Source organism: Phyllobates terribilis, unplaced genomic scaffold (genome assembly GCF_046119375.1).
Source record: "Phyllobates terribilis strain yellow unplaced genomic scaffold, ASM4611937v1 Scaffold_13__5_contigs__length_258822181, whole genome shotgun sequence".
Taxonomy (NCBI): Eukaryota; Metazoa; Chordata; class Amphibia; order Anura; family Dendrobatidae; genus Phyllobates; species Phyllobates terribilis.
In genome coordinates, this window is record NW_027362773.1 from 125,926,150 (window position 1) to 125,952,070 (window position 25,921).

The 25,921-nt window shown below is 43.4% G+C and overlaps 1 protein-coding gene across 4 annotated transcripts in view; it reads right to left on the minus strand.

Moving 5' to 3' along the window:
• Positions 1–7,053: 7,053 nt before the first annotated feature.
• Positions 7,054–25,921, minus strand: part of LOC141174026 (sulfotransferase 1 family member D1-like) — a 68,853-nt gene continuing 49,985 nt past the window's right edge. For all 4 annotated transcript variants that reach the window (XM_073658608.1, XM_073658609.1, XM_073658611.1 and 1 more), the window contains 4 exons: positions 15,341–15,467; positions 15,161–15,255; positions 13,744–13,924; positions 7,054–9,204 (listed from right to left, as the gene is read on the minus strand). In XM_073658608.1, coding sequence (XP_073514709.1) covers positions 9,092–9,204; positions 13,744–13,924; positions 15,161–15,255; positions 15,341–15,467 — 516 coding nt within the window. In that variant the 3' untranslated portion in view covers positions 7,054–9,091. The remainder of the gene's footprint in view (positions 9,205–13,743; positions 13,925–15,160; positions 15,256–15,340; positions 15,468–25,921) is intronic.

The window sequence follows — 25,921 nt, forward strand, 5'->3', positions numbered from 1 at the left end:
CCATGTGTCCGCAAAAAATCACTGAGATTTGTCCGATTTTGATCTGAATCACTGATCAAATTCACCCAAACAAGGCTACAGGTCTGTAAAAACCATAGACAGCGCACAAAATCCATTTGCTTGCTATCCATGTGCTGTCCTTTTTTTTAGCATTGCAATGAGGTGGGTGTTACTCACCTGTCTTGTGTTCAGCTCTGACTTCTGATCCATTCATCTGTGGCCACCTTTCTTGCTGGGGTTCACCTGCACCGAGTTTCACAAATTGCCCCCGAACTACAGTGACATCATCACCCAATACCTATTTAATGTCAATAAAAATAACACAGTGTCTGAACGGCAAAGTGAATTTCCCATTCACTTTGCTGGCAGACACAAAGCACATTGCGTATTTTGAAAAAGCGCACGCAAAAAAGCGTGCGAAAATACGGAATGTGTGAACTCAGCCTAAGGCTGACTTTCTCACCCGTTTGTATCTGAGTATTAAGTTAGTATTCAGTTACCCTGTGTGTAGGGGGTAGCCTTGTTGGCTCTCCCAGCTGGCTTTCTTCTCTGTAGATACCTGTGGTTTCTACAACCTGCATCTACTTACTGACTTCACTGTTGATTAACCCTTCACCTTCTATAAGCATAACAAACTGTCCTCTGCACTTGTTCAAACTTCAACTGTTCCTTCATCAGAGATTATCTTCTCTATAATTAAGTTTGCCTCTTCATCTATGCTGCCAGAAGCTATCCCTTTGATTGCTAATTAACCCTTTGTCTGCTGTAAGCATAATGAACTCTCCTGTGGCCTTAACAAGAAGGTGGGCACTGCTATGAAATAATAAATGTTATGGGGTGCTATAGTAACCTGATATAGTTACATAATATAAGAAAGAAGAGAAAAGACTCAGGATATACAACCATGCACACCCAATATTAGAAAAATGAAAAAATCTTTATTACATGATTACAGACTGACAACACAGAAAAATAAAAACAATTAAAAACAGACAAAGCATAGCAATATTCATAGGGGAGGAATAATGTAGTGTTCCAAAGTAATAAATCCCCCTAAAGCCACAGGTATCATTTAATATAATATATTTACCATCTCATAATACAATAAGGCTTATTGACCAAGCTATGTCACCCTAATGAAGGGTGGCACAGTACCACTAGACCAAATATGGATAATAAACCACGTACTCCCAAATAATCGGACCATACATAATAATAAATAGATCAAAGAATAGAGGAATGAGTGGAAGTAGTAGTCTGCTTAAACTAGGGGCCCTTGTAATATCAGCGTATGTCAAAACATATCATCCCACCTGGTATACGATATGGGATCATAAATGAAGGCCCTATATATAACCAAGCAGACACTCTAAAGTGGTCAAAGGAAAAGGTCAAAAATAATAAAGTGACATAGTTACCTGTTGGCACCAACTCTCCTGTGGCCTTCACATTACAAATACTGATCCAATTCCTAGACTTACTATACATCTTCAGCTCCAGTCTTTGTCTTATCTTCTTGTTCTGTGTCTTCTGTTGTGTCCTGCTTCGTTTGTCTACCTGTTCAAGGTGCCATCCGGCAAGTTCTGCCTACTGAGCCATCACCTTCGGTCCGTGTGTTCATCCTGATCTGCAGTTAAGTGAATCCAGCTCACAAGTTGAATCCAAATATTGAAGACGCCGTGCCAATTTTTTTTTTCAAATGAGAAAATCACTGATGAAACACTGATGATAAAAACTGAAACACTGACCGAACACTGATGAAAATTGGACCGTTTTCTTTTACGTCTGAATGATGCCTAAGACTGAGCTCTTTCTGAAGACTTGATGCTGTCTATTTCCTTATTTCTACCACATAGGAAAAAGTTTAGATTTGATGCAAGTATAGTATTGGCAAACTGTACAGCTAGAACACATGAGGTAATTGGTTAATTAGATGGACATTGCCTAATGAACTCAGGGAGAATCAGCAAGAGCCTTAATGTTGAATATCCTTTTATGAAGTCAGTATTTGAGTAATAAATTACAAGTTTTATACAGTACATTATAAAATTTCTCTGCTTGTCAGGAAATGATTGGATATCCTAGCATATGCCACTTCTTCTACGGTCACACAACTGTATTTTTAGTCCAAGTGCTGTCCGTGGAAAAAAAACGAACAGCACTCAGACCAATGTTATTCAATGGGGCGATTCAAATGAGCATTTTTTTTTCACTGACCGAATCTGTGTGTGAGAAAAATTGCAGCACACACTAGTTTCTTCCTTAAATCCAATGAGACTCACCGATTTACGGTAAGTCTATGGCTGTGCAAAAAAAATGGATTGCATAACACAAGTGAGAAAAAAAATGTCCCACTTTTCTGGATAAAACTCGGAACGATTTTTTTATACACTTGTGTGAAACTACCCTAATAATGGGAAAACCTCTTAAAGATAGATTTCTGTCCCTCTATCAACTCAGAATGTGCTATTTGGGTGCTTGAATCCAAGTATCTTATTTGAATAATACAATATGTTACAGAACAAAAATATCCATGTACCATAGCTTGTAGATAGAAAAAAATACATGCTAAGAGTCCTCAGTGGTTGATACCTTTTAATGGCTAACTGAGAGGTGATGACAAATAGTTAGCTTTCAAGCCTACTTAGGTCTGTTCATCAGGCATTATATAACAATATTTGAAAAGTCACATAATTATACACAAAGGACATAAGAGTAGTGCAATAAATAAGACTAGGGATTTGAAGTAAAAGTGTCATTCATTAAGACGCAATGAAGTTGGCGCATCTTTCAACTGCCTTGTGCCGTCGCCTGAAATGTTGCTCCATTCAGGGTCTGGAGTACATTGCTATCATAATTTATGCCATTTTTGCGACTTAAAGTGCACCTGTCAGCAGGATTGTGCTCAGTAAACCACATACACTGTCAGGTGGGTGCCGTAACACTGATTAAAATGATACCTTTGTTGATGTAATCCATGCTGTGGTTCTTGTTTAATCTGTACTTACAGCTTGGAGATAATGATAAGCTCACTGTGCCTTCACTGACGTGCCATCTATTTTACCTAGCCCCGCACTACTAGATGCATTAGGTAATAGGAGGCAGGTCAGTAAACAATCAGCAAGCTGTCATAAGAGCATACAGATGAATATGTAAGCAGGGCACCAGATAGAGTGCCCCCCACAGGCCCTCCCTGAAGCACGAGCATATCATTATCTCCAAACTGAAAAGATTACACAAGAACCACAGGATGGATTTCATCAACAAAGGTATCATTTTATTCAGTGTAATGTCGCCCACCTGACAGTGTATGTAATTTACTGAGCACAATCCTGCTGACAGGTGCGCTTTAAATTAGCTCTTAAATGTTACACTACTTTCCTGGGTTTCTCAGTCTCTACTCCCTTCACCTCAGTCCGCTGCCCTCTGTTGGGGTTTTTCAGGTTGTAAAGCATGTATCTTTAACACCACCTTCCTAGACTTATTTAAGACTCACTTTGGATTGTGTTTCAGAACTCTTGTTTTGTGTACTCCACCTTCTGTTAACACCATACTAACCTTCTTAACTAATTCTTTCTTTGCCAATTTCACTGTATCCGTTCAGCCGCTCCCTAGATTCCTGAGCGTACCACGTCTTGGTTCCCCACATGGCATCCTGCCAGCTGCACCGATGCCTGGAGACCATGTGCCCACCCGAATCTGGGCTTAGTGGGTCCACTTCAGAAAGTGAGCCTGACATTAAACCTTGAGCAGTCATCGCAACCATGGACCAGATTCAATCAGTGGGCAATAAAACTTCCCCACTCCTTATTTAACTGCTCCAATATTTAGTGCGCCATCTGTTAAATTTACTCCTCATATTAATAGTTCCCATCACTTATGTCTTATTTTCTGCACTGTTCCTTTGTCCTATTGAGTGTAAATATTTGACTTTTCAGATATAAAGTTAAACCATGCCGATGAAGAAACCCTAGTAGTCTTTAAACTTTATCAACCACCGAGGACTCTAAATTTTTAATACATTATGTTACAGATAAAAACAAATATTATGTATATTTGAAATGGAAAATAATTGCACAAGTCCTTAAATATGATGAATATCAACTTCCAAATATTCTGTTTTAATTGAAAATGAGAAATATGTAAAAAATGTCAGAACCAGTTTCAAAAAAACAAATAATTTTTCTGAAGAACTTGTCCTTAAATCCCTTGTTTTTCAGTTTCCTTTTTTTTTCATTTTGCCCTAGGTCAGTCTCAAAGTAGAAACATTTTTAGTCACAAATCAAGAGCAGAAAGAGAATGAAAACTTCAATGAGAACCTTGAGGCGCAAGCACTACTCCTACATAAACATATAACTTGTAGCATCAGCGTCTCTGCCTCCTGCCGGGCAGAGACGCCTTTCCCCTCACCGCCGTGGTCCTGGTCCGGCATCTTCCTGCTCCCCTGACTCTGTGGCCCGCATCTCTCGCAGCTTCCCGGGCACTGTGCTTAGGGCGCGCGCGCGCTCCCTCCCTGTTAAAGGGGCCGTGCGTGCTGTCCTTAAAAGTACCCGGCCAATGGCCGGAGGACTTCTCCTATATAAGGCACCTCCTCCAAAATGGAGGTGCCTGTGCAAGGTTGTTGTTCCGTGTGCTAACACTTGCTTCAGCCCTCAGGTCCCACTGCCTGTCAGTCCTGCCCGCCAATCTGTCTAACAGTCCAGCCCGCCAGTCTGTCTAATAGTTCTGCCCACCAGTCTGCCAGTTACCTGCCGTGCCCGTCAGCATGCCTACCTAAAGCACCTGTCAGTTACCTGCCAGCCACGTGTCGTGCCTGCCAGCCTGTCTACCTGGGGCACCTGCCAGTTACCTGCCGTGCCCGCCAGCCTGCCAACCCGGAGCACCTGCCAAGTAACCTGTCATGCCCGCCAGCTTGCCTACCCGGAGCACCTGCCAAGTAACGTGTCGTGCCCGCCTGCTTGTCTACTCGGAGCTCCTGTCTGGCTATCAGCCGTATCTGCCTGCTTATCTACCTGGACCATCCGCCAGCCTGCCTGCCGTGCTCATCCGCTGTACCGGTCAGCTCCTGTCATCTAACCCGTGGGAGTCGCCTGCTCTCACACAAGGTCGGTCCCAGAGTGGCACCTGGTTCACCTGCCCGGTCCCTCCCTGGTTCATGGAGTTGACTAAGCCGCCGTGTGACCTGGGTGAGGCCGAGTAGGCACTTAGTCACGCCCCTCTGGTCCCTCATTGCACCGAAACACAGAGGTTCCACCACCCGGACCCGTAACATAACTTCTGAATACAGAAACTTCAACAGAACAGAATCTGAAAGTTAATAGTTATAAAAGCAATAATGCAAACTGCTATACCATGTTCAGTTTTCTAGTTTAGTATATTGAAAAATGTGGTCTACCGGCCTGAATGGAAAACATTTTAGTGCATGTAGAGTAAACAAATAAGCCTAAATGACCAACCTATCTGGTACAGAAATGAAGAAACAAAAAAATAATCAAATTTTAAGGTCCATGTATTATGCACTTATAGGTCAAGAAAACTGAGAAATAATGCTAGAAGAAATAAAGGAAACTACAGGAAAAAGGGACCCATTTGCCAATGGTTTCTGTAATCTCATGAAACAGTCTTGTAGGAATTTGACAGAAGAAACTGAAATCCATTTTGGGCGAGACCACTCCCTATTTAAACCTCTCGCCTCTATCCTCTGGTTACCAGTTATAACTTACACTTACATTGATTCACATTCCTGTTACTCTGTTACAGTCTATTTGATTTCTGCAACTGATCTCGACATCCTTCTGACCATGTCCCTATCCTTTGATTTTGTCCCTGACTTTGACCTCCTGGATATGATCCAGCTTTACAACCCTTCTATCTTCCAGCTTGCTCCACTGGCCAGCAACTACTCGATAGACGTAACCCAGGGGCCCCTACGTAAGTCCAGATCCCTGCACAAGGGTTAAAGTGTGAAGGATAGGATTCCCTTTTAACCTGCTAAACTAAGTGACTTATGCAAATCCGGTCTGTTGTAGTCCTATTAAGAGCCAGCCTTTAAGTTAACTTAATTAACTTAATTTTATTATTACATTTTATTTTTGTAATTAAATTTGTTCCTCATTGTAGTAATTTTAGTAATAAATCAAGCTGAATGATTGGCGAACTGTTTAGAGTTTATAATGTTTATTAATTGTTAAATAAAATGACCCACTCCATCTGTTGCTTTCTTTGTATTATAAGAAATACAGAACAATTTACTAGGTGCTAACACTCATTTAACTTTTTTCTGCCAGTGAACAACAGTTAAAGGGACGTTATTGTCAGAAAATGACCTATTGTTTAAATCAAACTATTTTGTGAAATATTTTTTTTTTCATATCCCAATCTTTATGAAATATAAAAAATAGATATTTTTCAATTTTTTGGGGGGCTTTTTTTAGAATCTAATTTCCTGTTGTTTCAGATAACTAACATTTGCCGCAATGAACAGACTCTGACCCTATCTATTGTATTAAAGAACCTAATGAGAGGTGCAAAGTTCATTGTGAAGGGAAGGGAACAGGGGCAGCTGTGACACTGTCTATTGGGATTGGTGTCATTGTAATCCTGCCACTGATGATAAGGAGACTGCTGAAAACTCTTCCTGAAAGGACTAGAAGTATGAGTCTTAAAAAAGCCCCAGTGGCCAGTATGAAGATTGCATATTATTGGAAGCTATGCGAAGAACAGGGATGCTGTGAAGAAGACTGTACTAACAAGTGCAGGAAGAGAAATTGTAATACTTATATATTAATATGTGCCACTGGCGGACACAGACAGCCCCTGTGCAAGAACAGTATATGGCCCTTCGCAGTCCAATAGCTCATCATAATGCACAATTCCACCTGCTTTTGAGATGGAAATGAGCCCCTTTACCTTTTGGGCCCCTGTGGTTGCACCAATGATAAGTCCACCACTGGTAAGTACTATCAAATCATGTCACGAATATATATTTTTTTAAATAAAGATAAAATAACTAATTCCTTTAATATGACTGTGTATCATATCATTACTTCTACATCACAAGCAATATGACAAACTTTTATTATATTTTTTTGAGGCAACAATGAACAACAATAGAGGGCTCATATAACGCTGGAACAATTAAAAATGTATCCTAATACATGTAAAGATATTCAATAACACGTTTAGATTTTGTATATAAGGAATTACAACATTTTAATTTAAACAAAATGCATGTTAGATCTGAACATTGATTACTTGTGCATGAATTTAAGAAATAGAATTAAAATATTATGTAGGTTAATATACTGATTGGTGATGTATTGATACAAGGTAAAAGCTTTAGCAAAATCTCAGTGCAAGTTCAGTGTAAAATGCGCTTTGTTACAGAAGTGATTCGTGGTTTGGGGAGACCTCAGTTAATCAATATAATGCATAATATTAGGAGCTTGTGAGGAGTCAAAATTCTCCAAAGAAATAGCACCACGATAAAACAGCCTTGATTAGATGCCTTAAAGTGCCTCAAACTCTTGACCTATCTTTATGATAGACCATCCATTTAAGATTGGAGATGGTCTGACTTTCAGTAACTCCCAGTGATTAGCTGCTGGAAGGGTCTGCAGTGCTCCAGTGGGCGCCACATCCCCTCCATTGTGTACGCCGATCTATTGTTTAATTATTTGGTACATTTAGCAGCAGCTGTGCTTGGTATTACAGCTTAGTTCAAGTAATTTGAATTGTACAAATCTGTAGTATAAGGCACAGCCAAAACTTAAAAGTACATATCTATGCCTGGCAAACAGTTAAGGTGGTGGCCCCTTTAAACAACTTATTAAATGGGATTGGGTGCCAAAAGTTGAACTCCCACTTATCTAATATTAATGGCCTATCCTAAGGAGCTGTAATTTTTTTTCTCTCGTTAGCCAAGAAAGGTATCACTCCGAGAATACATTTGTCATTTTTGGGCATAAAAGAATTTCCCAGACAAAAGAATGTAGCCTGCTTACCAGCCCGAATCTAACTGCAATTTAGACACTCTTGTGGGATGTGCACAAGAAGTCTTTTCAAGGCAGATTCTGAGCGATAAGTGAATTGATTCTAAACTAACCAAAATAATTTAGAATTTTTCCAAAATTCCCATATTCTATCGTCAGAATTTTTACATTTTCTATTTGTGCAAATCCAGAAAATTGGCTGCTATTTTGCTGGATTCATATGGGTCAGGACACTGGCGGACACAGACAGAAGGGGGTCCCTGTTCAAGAACAATATATGGGCCCTTTTTCAGCGAACTAGCTCATCGTAATGCACAATTCTGCCTGGTTTGGAGATAAAAATGGTCTCTCTTACCTATTGGGCCTCTGGTTGCACCAATGATATGTCCGCTCCCGGGTCAGAAAGAGGTTAAAAAACAGCAAAATATCATGTTCATCCAGTCCTGTGTTTTGCTCGGTAGTACATTAGCACCAGCAGCGGTCTTTTCTTCACTCTTCAATAGCACCTCAGGTGCCGACTAGGCCTCGACTTATGTTATGACTTGCATTGCCCCATGTGGTCAAGACACCCCAAGTGACTGGTGTCATGAGGTCATAACGTGCATCGAGGTTAGTCGGTGCCAGAAGCACTGATGAGCAGGAGACCAAAGCTGGTGTTTTAGGGAGAGGAGCTGTCATTTTTTATTTACGGCAAGTAGGGCACATTCGATTCGTTATGAATAATTTTGATGCAAATTGATGTTTTTGGCTGAATTCTAGCGAATCTGAAAAATTAAAATTTTGGCAGATTCACTTATCCTTAGCCAGCAGTCAAGTGAGAAGCCCCACAACCGCTAAGCCCAGAATGAGCAAAGGAATTCAAAGAATAAAGTTTACGCTATATTGAATCTTTTCCCACAAACTATATATTAAATGTATTAAACTGTTCATCTTCCCCTGCTCTGTAACATGCTGCACATAGTGGCTGCTTATTTCAATGATATTTAGATTTCAGACCATTTACAACATTAATACCTATTATTAATAATGATTGTTTGCCCCAGTTTAAGTTATAACTGTTATATATACTAAACCATGAAAAAGGAATTGTAAGCTAATCTTTAAATCTCAGTCCTGAAGTGAAGCTCTGTGTCTGTCATCTTCCTCTTGTAGTCTTCATCAAATTTTTCATTCTGAGCAACAGTGAAATGGTTCTTCCAGTCCCCGGCAATACCTTATTTAGAACAAAATATATTTCACAATTTTATTTTCTTTATTTTAAAGAGAAACGGTGAACAGATTCATATAGTCCTAACCAAAGCAGTTCCAAATAGAGACATCCTACACCCTTACCATTACATTGAACTATGTAACTTTTTGTCATTATACTTGTGCTGCCGGGCTCTACACAAATGTATCAAAATAGGCATACGATGTTTGATGATACGATACTTATTTTATGGCTCTTTTGAATTTTTTGCTCATTTTTAGAGTTAAAAAGTCATATCCTTTCAATAAGGGTGCAAAAGTACAATTGCGCAAAAAGTTTATGACATTTTGAAAATTTGCAAATGATGAATTAGCCAAAAGCGTTTGGAAGATAGAAACTATGCCTATAATGCCGAACAAAAAAAAAAAGAAGACAAAACTAAGCAAAGTTAACTTTAAAAAAAAGGGTTGTAAATTTAATTCTGAATAAGGTGGAAATAAAAAAGTCACGATTAGAACCATTTGTACACCAGAAGCCATGGAATTAAACTGAAAGGGAGAAGACACGGATTAGATATTAGAAAAAACTTATTGACAGTGAGGGTGATCAATGAGCGGAACAGGCTGCCACGAGAGGTGGTGAGTTCTCCTTCTATGGAAGTCTTCAACCATAGGCTGGACAGACACCTGTCTGAGATGGTTTAGTAAGTCCTGCATTGAGCAGGGGGTTGGACACGATGACCCCAGAGGTCCCTTCCAACTCTAACATTCTATAATTCTATGATACTCCAGAAAAAAAGGTGCAAAAGCAATGGTGAATCAGCCCCATATGTTGGCCATACACATAAAACTTCTATTGGCCGAATCTGCCGATATTGACTGGTTTGATACTGGTCTAATGTGTATGGGGGTGCCGGATAAAGTATGGTTGGGAGTGTTGTCGATCAGGCATGTATAATTTCGGACTGCCGATCGTATTGTTCTCCCTGAGATAAGCTGCTGGCTGTGTTAGTCGGCGGCTTTCTCATAGAGAACACAGGAACGCTCTTCCAAACGAGCGCTCCTGTGTATGGGATATTTGGCTGAGATGGCCGTTACCCAAACAATCTTTCAGCCATCAGCCGTCTAATGTGTATGGCTGGCCTTAGTTTTAAAAAGTGTCAGGCTTGTTTCTGCTGGGTAGCTCCCCTCCGGCTTCACTCCACTCAGCTCAAATATTTGCATTTAGGGGAACACCTGTCACTGAAGCTTGGATGGCGGTGAGAAGTCGTAAGAGAGCCACCCAATGGAGACTTCCAGCATGCTGCAAGGTATAAGTGTAAAACATTGTTCACTGTAATGAGGGTCGGTCTATGATCTTGTACATTGATGCTGGCTTCTTCTACTTCTTGGATAAGAGTCCTCAGCTGTGCAGCCTTTGTGTGCTACTATACCATACTCCCCTGTATGCTTAATGTACAGAACTACTCTTCCCTAAAAGCAATGCTTTTAAGGGAGAAAACATGGGTACATAAATAATCTGATGGGGATGTTACATTTTTATTTCTGATTCATACAGATTCCGACAGAAAATACCCTCTATAAGAAATCGAAGGAATAGAGAGATACTTACAAGGCATTTTCGATTAACCCTTTTTTGGCTTTTTTTTTTTTTAAAGAATTGATCATGGTGAATCATTCATTTAATCCCATCCTTTTCATTTGGACTTAAACTGGTACCACAGGGCATTGATTTTCATGAGTCTTAAGGGTTCTCTCACAATGATTTTTCACAGGATCAGTGATGTTTTACTATTTAGCTCAGAGGGTCATAGTGATGCAAATGGTTATCGGTGTTTCAATCAGTTTAGACTAGATGTAAGACAAAGAAACTTTCTACTAAAATGTACTCGTAGCCGAGAAACCCTAAAAACCTGTTTGTTTTACCTGGGTTAAGTTAAACATGTCACCAGGTTTTTGCTACCCTATCTTATAGCAGTATGATGCAGGAGAGGAGACAACCCTGATTCTAGTGATGTGTCACTTACTTTGTTGGTTGCTGCGGTTTTGATTAAAAACTTTTATCTGCTGCAGATCTAGCAGTTCTCTGAATGCTGAGCTATGTATAACTCCGCCCACACGACTGATTGACAGCTGTCTGTGTACACTCTGCAAAGACAGGAAGCTGCCAATCAGTAGTGGGGGCAGGGTTGGACTACCTGGCAGAAGAACATGTAGTCCCATATTCATAATCTCCTGCTGATAAAACCGTGATTTTATGAAAACTACACTAAGCTGCCCTGTAAGGTACACATAGCTGGTATCAGGGTCTCTGTTTCTATATTATGTGCTCTCAGATTACAAAGCAAAACATGGGCAGAGATTCCATTTAAAGAGGTTTATGGGACTTTAGCATTGATGGCCTATCCTTAGGATAGGTCATTAATGTCTGATTGGTGGGGGTGCAGCACCCACCCGGCAAAAACTGATCAGTATTGCACAGGCGAGAGAACATGTAGCAATTTCTGATGCTTTGATAATAATTCCATCAGCTGCAAAATTCTAAGGAAATCCTGAAAACATGACCTGTTGATGGGCCTTGAAGGTTGGAGTTTGGAAAACACTGTGATAGGCCAAGGCTTTTCTGGCAGAGAACCATAATGATAGATAGATCTAAGCCATACATGTCAAACTCTGGCCTGTGGGCCAAATCTGGCCCGCAGGGTGGTTTTATTTGGCCCACAAAACCAGAACCACCACCCCTATGTGGGGCCATTATTCCGTATGGAGGACTATGTGGGGCCATTATTCTGTATGGGGGACTATGTGGGGCCCATTATTCTGTATGGGGGACTATGTGGGGCCCATTATTCTGTATGGAGGACCATGTGGCGCCCATTATTCTGTATGGAGGACTATGTGGGGCCCATTATTCTGTATGGAGGACTATGTGGGGCCCATTATTCTGTATAGAGGACTATGTGGGGCCCATTATTCTGTATGGAGGACTATGTGGGGCCCATTATTCTGTATGGAGGACTATGTGGGGCCCATTATTCTGTATGGAGGACTATGTGGGGCCCATTATTCTGTATGGAGGACTATGTGGGGACATTATTCTGTATGGAGGACTATGTGAGGCCCATTATTCTGTAGTATGGATGACTATGTGGGGCCCATTATTCTGTATGGAGGACCATGTGGGGCCCATTATTCTGTATGGAGGACTATGTAGGGCCCATTATTCTGTATGGAGGACTATGTGGGACCCATAGTTCTGTATGGAGGACTATGTGGGGCCCATTATTCTGTATCAAGGAGTATATGGGGAACATTATTATGTATGGAGGACTGTGGGGCCCATTATTCTGTATGGAGGACTTTGTATAGCCCATTATGCTGTATGGAGGACTATGTGGGGTCCATTATCCTGTATGAAGGACCATGTGGGGCCCATTATTCTGTATGGAGGACTATGTAGGGCCCATAATTCTGTATGGAGGACTATGTGGGGCCCATTATTCTGTATCAAGGAGTATATGGGGAACATTATTATGTACGGAGGACTATGGGGACCATTATTCTGTATAGAGGACTTTGTATGGCCCATTATACTGTATACTGGTTGACCCGTGACTTTTTTCAAGTCTTTCACTTTGACCCTCTGTGTATTTGAGTTTAACATCCCTGATCTAAGCCAAACGGATAGTCATAAAGCTTAAAGAGTATTACTATCTGAGACATTTATGGCATATGAAAAATTTATGTCATAAGTGTCTGATAGGAGGCAGTTTCACTTCCCCTTCTCCCCTGTTTACACTGTAGAAAAAATGAGGCCATGCATGTGTATCTTTATCTAATGTAATTTATATGAGCTGCTGAAACAGCCAAGAGTTTCACTACGTCCATATAATAGCAAAAACGATAGCTTCACCCCTGTATGGCCATTTAATCTACAGTACAGACCAAAAGTTTGGACACATCTTCTCATTTAAAGATTTTTCTGTATTTTCATGACTATGAAAATTGTGCATTCACACTGAAGGCATCAAAACTATGAATTAACACATGTGGAATTATATACTTAACAAAAAAGTGTGAAACAACTGAAAATATGTCTTATATTCTAGGTTCTTCAAAGTAGCCACCTTTTGCTTTGATGACTGCTTTGCACACTCTTGGCATTCTCTTGATGAGCTTCAAGAGGTAGTCACCAGAAATGGTTTTCATTTCACAGGTGTGCCCTGTCAGGTTTAATAAGTGGGATTTCTTGCCTTATAAATGGGGTTGGGACCATCAGTTGTGTTATGCAGAAGTCTGGTGGATACACAGCTGATAGTCCTACTGAATAGACTGTTAGAATTTGTATTATGGCAAGAAAAAAGCAGCTAAGTAAAGAAAAATGAGTGGCCATCATTACTTTAAGAAATGAAGGTTAGTCAGTCCGAAAAATCGCTGGGGGGCCACACAGAATGACATTGTGGGCCACAACTGGTAGTACACCCTTGCCTTGGCCAGCCACGTACAAAACTACTTTATAGTTATAATTATTGTATTGTGTTATATATTTGATGTCAGTTTTTACCTTTTCTCATGAAGGAAGTCGTAGACTGGTCTAGAAGATCATTAGGAATGGTTTTGTAATTCACCATGTCATTGGTTTTCATGACATCAAAGGATGTGTGGTAAACAATCTTATCCAGAGTTTCATCACTCATCTCTTTTTGCAAGAAATTCAGCATCTTCCTAATTTCTCTTTTTGGATCCTATAAAATACAGCACATTCAACTGACATTTTGTGTCCAGAATTAAAATATTGATTAATTGGTAAGCAGTCATTAATTGGGTTTCCTAAAAAATATTTAACACTTAGCATGCTTGCAAAATGATTCTTTTACGACATATCGACATCCTAGCCCTTCACTTGAATGTTGTCATGTAATGCTGGCCAGCGATAACAGCCCATTATTAGTAAAGCTAAATATCAGGCTCTATACTGCTTGCCAGGCAGGTTTCTGTATTAAATGAGATTGTCTTCATGAAACAACCCCTTTAATTTCTTCCTGACTTCTGCGGTGCATTTACTGCGAAAGTCAGGTGCAGGTGTATGGAGCAGGCTCAGAAGCTGAGCCTGCTCCACACTTTGCCGGTGTCAGCTGCGACCCGAAATAGCTCCAATTGTTGCTGTTTAACCCTTTGAACGCTACTGAGAAACTAAAAGGGAATCTGTAACCAGGTTTTTACTACCCTATCTGAGAGCAGCATGACCTAAGGGCAGAGACCCTGATTCCAACAATGTGTCACTTACTTTACTGGGTGCTGCAGTATTTGATAAAATTCCTGTTCTATCTTCTGAGTTCTCTGAATGCTGAGCTGTGTATAACCACATCCACACCACTGATTGACAGCTTTCTGTGTACACTATGCATAGGCAAGAAGCTCTCAATCAGTAGTGGGGGAGTGGTTGGACTACCTGGCAGCAGGTTTACTAGTCCTGCACTGATAATCTCCTTCTGATAAAACTGTGATTTTATAAAAACTGCAGCAAGTAGACCAGTAAGTGACAAATTGCTGGAATCAGGGTCTCTACCCTTACATTATGCTGTATTTAGATTAAGTAGCAAAAACCTGGTGATAGATTCCTTTTAACATGTTTTGCAATCTGTCATTATATTATGCTGCCCTGTCTAAGTGTTGTATATTAAAATGACAGATCCAAAAAGTGATTATTGCAAAAAAAACAAAATTAAATATTATGTGGCTCGGCTAATAACCCTGTTCAAAGAACATACTACAGCCCCAGTACGTTCGCCTTTATCTGACCTCACGAGGGGCTGCAGCTGGGCTCATATAGCAGTTGCAATTATTCACAGATATTAGAAATTCTGGGAAAGGCAGGCGCATTGTTCTCGCCTCATGAATGCATAAACTGTAATTTATAACAATTGCATCTACAATGGTAACAATCCCTTTGCATGTATTTTTTATGTTGCTTTAGTTACCTCTTTCATATCTTCATAGAATAAATAAAGGATATTGTAGTCATGTCTCTTTTCCCACCAGCCTTTTACATGGTCATGCCATGAACCATAGCTCACTAAGGTAAAATAACAGCTGTTAGGCTGGATATACTAATACATGTTATGATGTCTTGCTGTTTTCAATCAGTATCTTTATCTTACCATTTCCATTCATGTAGTTATCTAAGAACGTATTCCAGGGTCCTGGATCAGGCAACGCTTTCACTATTTTATGGAAGAAAAAATATGATACTGCCACATCTTTTGCATTTCTTGCAACGTAAATAACCTGTTTGGAAAAAAACAAAAAAATAGATCTGTTCTTCTAGTATGGAATCCCTTTCTCAATACTGACACTCTGCTTTAAAGCCTTTTTTAATTACGATTATCCATATAAACTGACAAGCAAAAGGGTAATAATGTTTTGAACTTTTGACTTTCAGGCTCTGTATCTCACCATCCACTAGTGCTTCGAACGTGAGACTACCATCATTTCATAGATAATCATCTTATCTATTTCATAGATAAATTTGACTTGCAACTATTTAGCATATGACAAGTTATTCAGATTCTTGTCATGTCACTGCATTGTTACTGTTTTGCTCCTAAAAGTCTAAATTTTAATTTTTATTTTGTCAGTATTTTGTAAATCCACCTTTTGGCTTTCTACATTGCCTGAATCCTGCTGGGCATGCTCCCGATCAGATTCTCAACCGAAATCTAATTCCAGGTTTCTTCTATATGTTTCCAAATTTGGTGCACATTGGTTGACTCACTTGGGTATATATACAGCTTTTTCTTCAACTCTATGTTACTCGCACGCCGCTTAAGTTTAGATAAAGGCGAGACAGGTTTCATAAATTCTTTGGAATCCTGGGGGAATCGTTACTCAGGGCGACCATAAGCTGCAGCTTCTCTCAGGCACACAATAGATTCAATTGCTGACCAGACACATCTGACAAGAGTCTTTTTCAACAGTTTAACAGTGGAATTTAATCTGAAGCACGGCCAGTGCAATTCAGAGATATTACAGCAACAATCTTCATAACAGTACAGTCTTGAGCAACTAGTCCCAGTAACAATACAGTAGTTTCTTCACAAGGCACAGTATTACAGTCTCTTCAGTAGCATAATTCAGCATAGATTAGATCTCTTAGCAGCACACTTCTATGCATACACAACCATAGACTTTTCCTTCACAAGGACACAATAGTACACAGCATTCTTTATCCTGCATGGAGATGGAGGAGTGGAGGGAGATGATCCCTGTGACACAATTCCTTCCTGTCCTTATCTTCCTGCACTGTTAGTTCAGGGAGTCTATCTGACCTGTGTTTAGTTTCTCTCCTGATCTGAATCCTGTTTAGTTGCCTTCCGTCAGATCCAGATAACACACCATCTTTCTCTTCAGCTTCAGCAGACTACAAAAACAAGTTCCCCACAACCCCCCTGGGGCTCTGCTAAAACACTCCCTGTCTCCTGTGACTGTGTTAACCCCTCTAGTTGCTGTATGCTTCTGAAGCACAACACTTCCTGTCTCCTGTGCTTGTGTTATTTGTAACAGTTGCTGGATGCTTTTCAAGCAACAGAGCTATTTCTGCATGTCACACTCTTCCCTCCTTGTTGAATGTCGTACTCGACATTCGTCTTAATTGGTCAATCTGACCAATTCTGAGACAGTGGTGAAAGTTGAGTAACTTTATATACAAATTGGCATAACATTTATAACAACCTATTCTACGACCTTTTTCTTGTTGTACTCCTGTAAGAAATAAACAATTAACACAAAACAATCAGCGTCTCTCAGCTGGAACTTTTCGTGCATCTTCAACCAATCCTCTCTCTCACTAGGCCTTAACAGTTCTTTGTTTCTACAAAGTCTTTTAAGGAAAATCAAAGCATGAAAACAAGTCTTTCCACCAGGCAACATCTTCCATAATGCCTCTTGGTGGTGAATACCACTCCAGTGGGCTTACCTGGTCCATAGGCAGAGATACCTGTTTCCAGTCGACAGTCCTTGGCGCTTGACTCGGTTCACCAAGTGTCTCATAGATCAGCATCACGGGCCTCCTCACTTCTCTAGTCGACATCCTCCTGGTGGGTTGTTCCTCAGATACCACGTGTTCTTCGGTCACAGGAGTTTCTTCCGCCGCACTCATTTCCCGTGCCTCCTCAGATGCTCCTGTAACTGCCTCTGTAAGTTCCTGTACTTCTCCGGAATTGCCTGGTTCCACATGGTCTGGTAATTCCGCTTTTCTTGAGCGTCAATCAGTCTCTCTAGTGACCGGTGTTCGATCATCAGATCTGAATTGGACTTCATCTGTACTCCTTGGTACAAACTCTGGAGCCTCGGGACTTAGTTCACTCTCCTGAGGATGGTACATCCCTCTCCTCGCCGGTCTGAGAAATACAACGGTGTGCTCTTCTTCATCGGAACTTTCAAGGTCACTATCCACCACTGGAGCTTCAATCTGTGGTGGTCTCTTAGTCGATCTCGGTCGATGTCGGTCTGCTTCTGGGAAGTCTTGTTGTGATGGGAGATAATCACAGGGTAGTAAAAAATTCCGATGGACAGTTCTGGTTTTCTTGTCCCCTCTTTCCAGTCGGATTTCATACACTGGATCTGTCATTGGCTTTAATCTTTACGACCACGTACACCTTGTCTTCCCAGTACGAACAAAGTTTTCCTGGATCTCCTTTCACACGTATGTTCTCGACTAGCACCCGACTTCCCAGTGCCAATTCTGCTCCATAACATTTTCGATCATAGTATTCCTTACTCTTGCTCTGTCCTTGCGTAACCACTTTGGATGCCATGTTGTATGCCTCTGCCATCCGTTCCTTCCATTTCCGAACGTACTCTGGATACGTTCTGTAAGTCTCTGACACCGGAGTATCGAACATGATGTCAATTGGCAGTCTTGGCGATCGTCCATACAATAGGAAGATAGGTGAGCAACCTGTTGCATCGCTCTTTGTACAGCTATAGGCATGTATCACTTTTGACAGAGAACTCTTCCAGTCTTTCTTTTCGTCAGCTGTTAAAGTGTGCAACATCGACAATGTCCGGTTAAATCGTTCCACTTGTCCATTACCCTCTGGGTGATAGGGCGTTGTGTGGGATCTCTGACTTCTACAGTACTTTCCTAGCTTGGCAAAGAGCTGGTTCTCAAATTCTCTTCCTTGGTCGTGATGTAACCTCGTAGGGAACCCAAACCTCAAAGCAAAATCATTGAAGATCTTCTCTGCCGCTGTTCGACCAGCTTTATTGGTGGTGGCATATGCTTGGGCAAATCAAATAAAATGGTCCATCACCACCAATATGTATTCGTAAGCACCCCTGCACGTCTCGAGATGTAGAAAGTCTATTGAGACCATCTCAAACAGATACGCAGTTTGGATGTTGCCTATACAGTACAGACCAAAAGTTTGGACACACCTTTTCATTTAAAGATTTTTCTGTATTTTCATGACTATGAAAATTGTACATTCACACTGAAGGCATCAAAACTATGAATTAACACATGTGGAATTATATACTTAACAAAAAAGTGTGAAACAACTGAAAATATGTCTTATATTCTAGGTTCTTCAAAGTAGCCACCTTTTGCTTTGATGACTACTTTGCACACTCTTGGCATTCTCTTGATGAGCTTCAAGAGGTAGTCACTGAAAATAGTTTTCACTTCACAGGTATGCCCTGTCAGATTTAATAAGTGGGATTTCTTGCCTTATAAATGGGGTTGGGACCATCAGTTGTGTTGTGCAGAAGTCTGGTGGATACACAGCTGATAGTCCTACTGAATAGACTGTTAGAATTTGTATTATGGCAAGAAAAAAGCAGCTAAGTAAAGAAAAACGAGTGGCCATCATTACTTTAAGAAATGAAGGTCAGTCTGTCCGAAAAATTGGGCAAACTTTGAAAGTGTCCCCAAGTGCAGTTGCAAAAACCATCAAGCGCTACAAAGAAACTGGCTCACATGAGGACAGCCCCAAGAAAGGAAGACCAAGAGTCACCTCTGCTTCTGAGGATAAGTTTATCCGAGTCACCAGCCTTAGAAATCGCAGGTTAACAGCAGCTCAGATTAGAGACCAGGTCAATGCCACACAGAGTTCTAACAGCAGACACATCTCTTCAACAACTGTTAAGAGGAGACTTTGTGCAGCAGGCCTTCATGGTAAAATAGCTGCTAGGAAACCACTGCTAAGGACAGGCAACAAGCAGAAGAGACTTGTTTGGGCTTAAGAACACAAGGAATGAACATTATACCAGTGGAAATCTGTGCTTTGGTCTGATGAGTCCAAATTTGAGATCTTTGGTTCCAACCACCGTGTCTTTGTGCGACGCAGAAAAGGTGAACGGATGGACTCTACATGCCTGGTCCCACCATGAAGCATGGAGGAGGAGGTGTGATGTGTGGGGGTGCTTTGCTGGTGACACTGTTGGGGATTTATTGAAAATTGAAGGCATACTGAACCAGCATGGCTAGCACAACATCTTGCAGTCTTGCAGCTGCATGCTATTCCATCCGGTTTGCGTTTAGTTGGACCATCATTTATTTTTCAACAGGACAATGACCCCAAACACGCCTCCAGGCTGTGTAAGGGCTATTTGACCAAGAAGGAGAGTGATGGGGTGCTACGCCAGATGACCTGGCCTCCACAGTCACCAGACCTGAACCCAATCGAGATGGTTTGGGGTGAGCTGGACTGCAGAGTGAAGGCAAAAGGGCCAACAAGTGCTAAGCATCTCTGGGAACTCCTTCAAGATTGTTGGAAGACCATTTCCGGTGACTACCTCTTGAAGCTCATCAAGAGAATCCCAAGAGTGTGCAAAGTAGTCATCAAAGCAAAAGGTGGCTACTTTGAAGAACGTAGAATATAAGACATATTTTCAGTTGTTTCACACTTTTTTGTTAAGTATATAATTCCACATGTGTTAATTCATAGTCTTGATGCCTTCAGTGTGAATGTACGATTTTCATAGTCAAGAAAATACAGAAAAATCTTTAAATGAGAAGGTGTGTCCAAACTTTTGGTCTGTACGATACCTCAAACTCTTTGCTGTAGTAGAGATAATCTCTAAATCGTTCACAGATAGCCCATTTCAATGCCAGGAACTCCAATTTTCCAGAATGTAGATGGCAATTCTTCTCGGCGTCTGTCAACCTTCTAGAACCATAACCGATGACTCTCAGTTTTCCAGTACCGGAGCGATTTCTGCTGGGTCCATGGTATATCCTTCTCCGGACACAATTTTCCCTAGAAATCGGACTTGCCTTTTGAACAGTTCACACTTCTTTGGGGTCAACTTAACTCTGTGTTGTTGATACCGCTGTAATACGGTCCTCACGTGTTCAATATGCTCCCGTAAGGTTTTGCTGTGTACCACATTGTCATCCAAGTACGGCTGGCAGATATCGCCCCTCAATCCTTCCAAAAAGGTCTCCATGCTCCTCTGAAATTCTGCTGGAGCTGAACTGAGCCCATCGGTATGCAGATCCACTCATATAACCCCCACGGTGTGATGAATGCTGTCAAGGGTTTACTTGACTCTTCAACAAACCCTTGATGGTATGCTTTACCCTGATCGAGGACAGAGAACCAGGTGCTTCCTGATAGGCTATCCAGCATATCTTGAATCTTTGGTATCGGATGCCGATCAGGTACTGACTTTCGGTTTAGTTCCCAGTAATCACAGCAGAGTCTCAACGTACCGTCCTTCTTCCTAACACAAACAATAGGAGAGGAATAAGACGACTTTGACTTTTGGACCCAACCCCTGTTGATTAGATTTTGTAAATACTCTTTCTTTCACTTCACGGTGTAATGGTTTCGGCACAGACATGTAACTTGTGGTTACTGGGGTCGTGTCTTTTAAATTGATTTTCAATTGCAACAACGGGATGCAGTCTATATCAGAGTCATCTTTAGAAAATGCATGACACTCTTCTCTCAGCATCTATCTTGCTATCGCTATATCTTCAGCACACAAGTGTTCCAGGGATACTGGGGGATCCCAGGACCCTGAGGTGGGTCGTGCAATTTCCGCCCATGGGCAACTCTTGTTCCTTGGTGGGGAGATGGAATTCACAGTAGACCCCTGGGCCTTGCACTGGCTGGATATACTGTTTTAATGGTTTCAATGTGACCTAACACAGTCTTTGGATCCAGTCTAATTTCGTGTTTCGTAGTATTCATCACCGGTACTGTCACTCGAGCAAAACCACCAGTAGGAATCGTAAGCACAGTCTCACCTTCAACTAGGCCTTCCGGAAGTTCTGAGGAGTCTTTTGGCACGAACAGTCTTTTCTGGACTTTTCTTCCTGGTTCTACCCGGACTCCACACCTCACCCCCACCATTTGGTTTGCAGGGATGATAGTTGGGTGCCAGCCTACCTTGACTTCTTTTAGGTTCATTGTATTCTGTGCTTTCTTTACTCTATGAATCAAATGTTCTGCCATGGCGTTGGGTATGGCAAGCGATGTGGCAATTGCATCCACCACCATCGTCCCTGACTTGTGTTTTGTGATGACCTCACTGATTACATTATGTAACGGGTCTGGGAGGTGGAACCTCTGAGCAACTATACAAGGGGGCAGTCCTTGTAAGGAAGCGGGTGGCTCCCAGGGAAGACGGGCAGGTAGTCATGGCAAGTGACAGGGACAGTCTCTGGGTAGAGGGGCAGGTAGTCACGGCAAGTGACAGGGACAGTCTCTGGGTAGAAGGGCAGGTAGTCAAGGCAAGTGACAGGGACAGTCTCTGGGTAGAAGGACAGCGGGCTGGTGGCTGGTGAGCGCTCCCAGGTGAGCAGGCGAGAGTCTCTGGACAGGCAGGTGGTCACGGCAAGTGACGGCAGAACCTCCAGGTAGACTAGCAGACAGGTAGTGGGTGGACGCTCCCAGGTGAGCGGGCAAGAGTCTCTGGACAGGCAAGTGGTCACGGCAAGTGACGGCAGAGCCTCCAGGTAGGCTAGCAGGCAGGTAGCAGGTGAGCGCTCCCAGGTGAGCGGGCAAGAGTCTCTGGACAGGCAGGTGGTCACGGCAAGTGACGGCAGAGCCTCCAGGTAGGCTAGCAGGCAGGTAACAGGTGAGCGCTCCCAGGTGAGCGGGCAGGCTGGTCCATAGACAGACTGACAGGTGTCGGAGAGCAGACCGTCGGACCGCAGGCTTGCAAGCTGGTAAGCGGATATCAGGCAGGTATCAAGCAGGAATCTGGCAGATGACTGGCAGGTAACAGGCAGGAATCAGGCAGGTGACTGGCAGGTAACAAGCAGGAATCTGGCAGGTGACTGGCAGGTAACTGGTAACGGGACCTGAGGGCTGAAGCAGAGTGAAGGCTTTGCAACAACATTGCTCGGGCACCTCCATTTTGGAGGAGGTGCCTTATAAATGGGACGTCCTCTGGCAATTGGCCGGGGACTCCTTAGGACGGCGCGCGCGGTCCCTTTAAGAGAGGGGGAGCGCGCGCGCCCTAAGCACACTGCCGGGGAAGGAGCGCGTGCCGGAAGCAGCGGGGAGAGAAGCGCTGGAGGACGCCGCGCCGGAAGCGGGGAGGTGAGAGGGACGGCGTCTCTGCCTAGTACGGGGCAGAGACGCCGATGCTACAGAACCCCCCCCTTTAGGCCCCCTCTTTTTTTGGCCAGAAAGAAATTTTTCAAGGAGAAGCGGGGCGTTGATGTTCTCCCTGGGTTCCCAAGTTCTCTCCTCAGGACCAAACCCCTTCCAATCTACCAGAAAAAAGGTCTTTCCTCTTACCCTCTTGGAGGCCAGAATACTCTCTACCTCAAAGACGTCATCAGCGGAAACCGGAGCAGGAGGGGCACCTGGATTATTGGAAAAAGAGTTAAAGACAACGGGTTTGAGGAGAGATACGTGGAAGGAGTTGGGAATCCGTAGGGTGGCCGGGAGTTTTAATTTGTAGGCCACAGGGTTAATTTGCCTGAGGACTTCGAAGGGACCGATGAATCGAGGGCCCAACTTGAAGGAGGGTACTTTGAGCCGCACATGTTTGGACGAGAGCCAAACCTTGTCTCCCGGACGGAATTGAGGCGGATCCAGACGTCTCTTATCAGCATATCTCTTCATCCGCTCAGAGGACAGAAGAAGAGCGGACCTGGTACTCTCCCAAATAGTAGAAAATTCGCTGACAAGAGACTCCGCAGCAGGGTTGTCCACAGAAACGGAGACAGGAAGTGGAATCCGGGGATATTGGCCACCGACTATAAAGAACGGGGATTTGGAAGAGGATTCGCTCTCATGGTTATTGTAAGAGAACTCGGCCCATGGTAGGAGATTCACCCAGTCCGAATGGTGTGCATTAACGAAGTGCCGGAGGTAACTGGTCAGGATCTGATTGATCCGCTCCACTTGACCATTGGACTGAGGGTGGTAAGCGGAGGAGAAGTCCAGGGTGATGTCTAGCAGCTTACATGTGGCTCTCCGGAAGCGTGAGGTGAACTGAACCCCACGATCCGACACGATGTGGAGGGGCAGGCCATGGAGACGGAAGATGTGGCGGATAAAGTCTTTAGCCAGCTCGGGTGCAGATGGGAGACCAGGCAGGGGAATGATGTGGGCCATCTTAGAAAAGCGGTCAGCGACAACCCAAATGACTGTACAACCGGCAGAAATAGGAAGATCGGTGATAAAGTCCATAGCAATGTGCTGCCAAGGAGCAGCAGGTACGGGAAGGGGCAGGAGATGGCCGGCTGGTAGATGTCTGGGAACTTTGTTACGGGCACAGGATGAGCAGGTCGCGACGAAGTCTACCACGTCCTTACGCAGGGTAGGCCACCAGTAATGCCGGGTAATGAGTTGGAAGGTCTTCTTTTGGCCAGCATGGCCAGCTAGCTTAGAAGAATGTCCCCAGCGAAGAACCCTTTCCCGATCTGGTACAGCTACAAACGTCTTACCGGGTGGGAGACGAGTCAGATCCAAGGGGGCCACATTCATCACCTTGGAGGAGTCGATGATGTGCGTAGGCTCCTCCTCTTGATCGGAGGACAGGAAGGACCGGGACAAGGCATCAGCTTTGACGTTCTTGTCCGCCGGACGGAAATGAAGAATGAAGTCGAAGCGGGCAAAAAACAACGACCACCGGGCCTGGCGAGGATTGAGTCTCTGGGCATTTTGGAGATATGCCAGGTTTTTGTGATCCGTGTAGATAATTACCGGGTAGAGAGCCCCTTCAAGCAGATAGCGCCACTCCCCCAGTGCCAATTTGATGGCTAACAATTCACGGTCTCCTATGGAGTAGTTGCGCTCAGACGAGGAGAAGATTTTGAAGAAGAAGCCGCAGGTTACCATTCTCCCGGTAGAAGATTTTTGGGTGAGTACCGCTCCGGCTCCGGAGGAGGAGGCATCAACCTCCAGGTAGAATTGTTTATTACAGTCCGGACAGTGCAGGACGGGAGCAGAGGCGAAGGCTTTCTTTAAGGAAAGGAAGGCCTCCTCGGCTTCAGGCGACCATGTCCTGGGATTAGCCCCCTTAGGGGTAAGTGCAGATATGGGAGCAGTCCGAGACGAGAAGTGTGGGATGAAAAGACGATAGTAATTAGCGAAGCCCAGGAATCGCTGTATCGCCTTCAAACCTTCAGGACGAGGCCATTTTAGAACGGAAGAGAGCTTCTCGGGATCCATTTGCAGACCTGTCTGGGAGATGACATAGCCCAAGAACGGTAGGGAGGTCTGGTTGAAGAGGCACTTCTCGTATTTGGCATAGAGGTGGTTCTGCCGAAGCCTAAGCAGGACCTGACGAACATCCCTTCGGTGTGTGGGGAGATCCGGAGAGAAGACCAAGATATCGTCCAGGTATACCACTACGCAGGAGTACAGGAGGTCGCGGAAGATGTCGTTGACTAGTTCTTTAAAGACAGCGGGAGCATTACAGAGACCGAAGGGCATCACAAGGTACTCATAGTGACCGTCCCGGTTATTGAATGCCGTCTTCCACTCGTCTCCTTGACGGATACGGACCAGGTTATATGCTCCTCGTAGATCCAGCTTGGAGAAGATCCTGGCGCCCTTGAGACGGTCAAACAATTCGGAGATGAGCGGCAGGGGGTATTTGTTTTTTACTGTGATGAGATTGAGTCCTCTGTAGTCAATACAGGGACGTAGCGAGCCGTCTTTCTTTTTGACAAAGAAGAATCCGGCTCCAGCTGGGGAGATAGATTTTCGGATAAATCCCCTAGCCAGATTCTCTTCAATGTACTCAGACATGGCCCGGGTCTCGGCTGCAGACAACGGGTAGATACGCCCAGTGGTGCCAGGTACCAGGTCGATCGGGCAGTCATATGGCCTATGGGGTGGCAACGTCTCTGCTTCCTTCTTACCGAAGACGTCCGCATAGGGCCAGTAAGGAGCCGGGAGACCTGGTAAATTAGCTGGAGTAGGCAGAGGGCGAGCTGGGCGGACCGGAACCAGGCAGGTCCTATGGCAGTCTGGACCCCATCGGAGTACTTCACCGGATCGCCAGTTCAATACGGGTTCGTGCGTCTGGAGCCAAGGTAGACCTAGCAACAGGGAGTGAGACAGTCCGGACAGCACATGGAATGAGATTTCCTCAGAGTGCAGCATTCCCACCTGCAGGGTTATGGGTTCAGTGACGAGCAGGATGGTCTCCGAGAGAAGTCTTCCATCCACGGAGGCGACTGATAATGGTTCAGCCAGGGACTTGGTGGGAATACGGTATCTCTCTACCAGAGACTGGGAGATGAGGTTTCCAGCAGCTCCAGAATC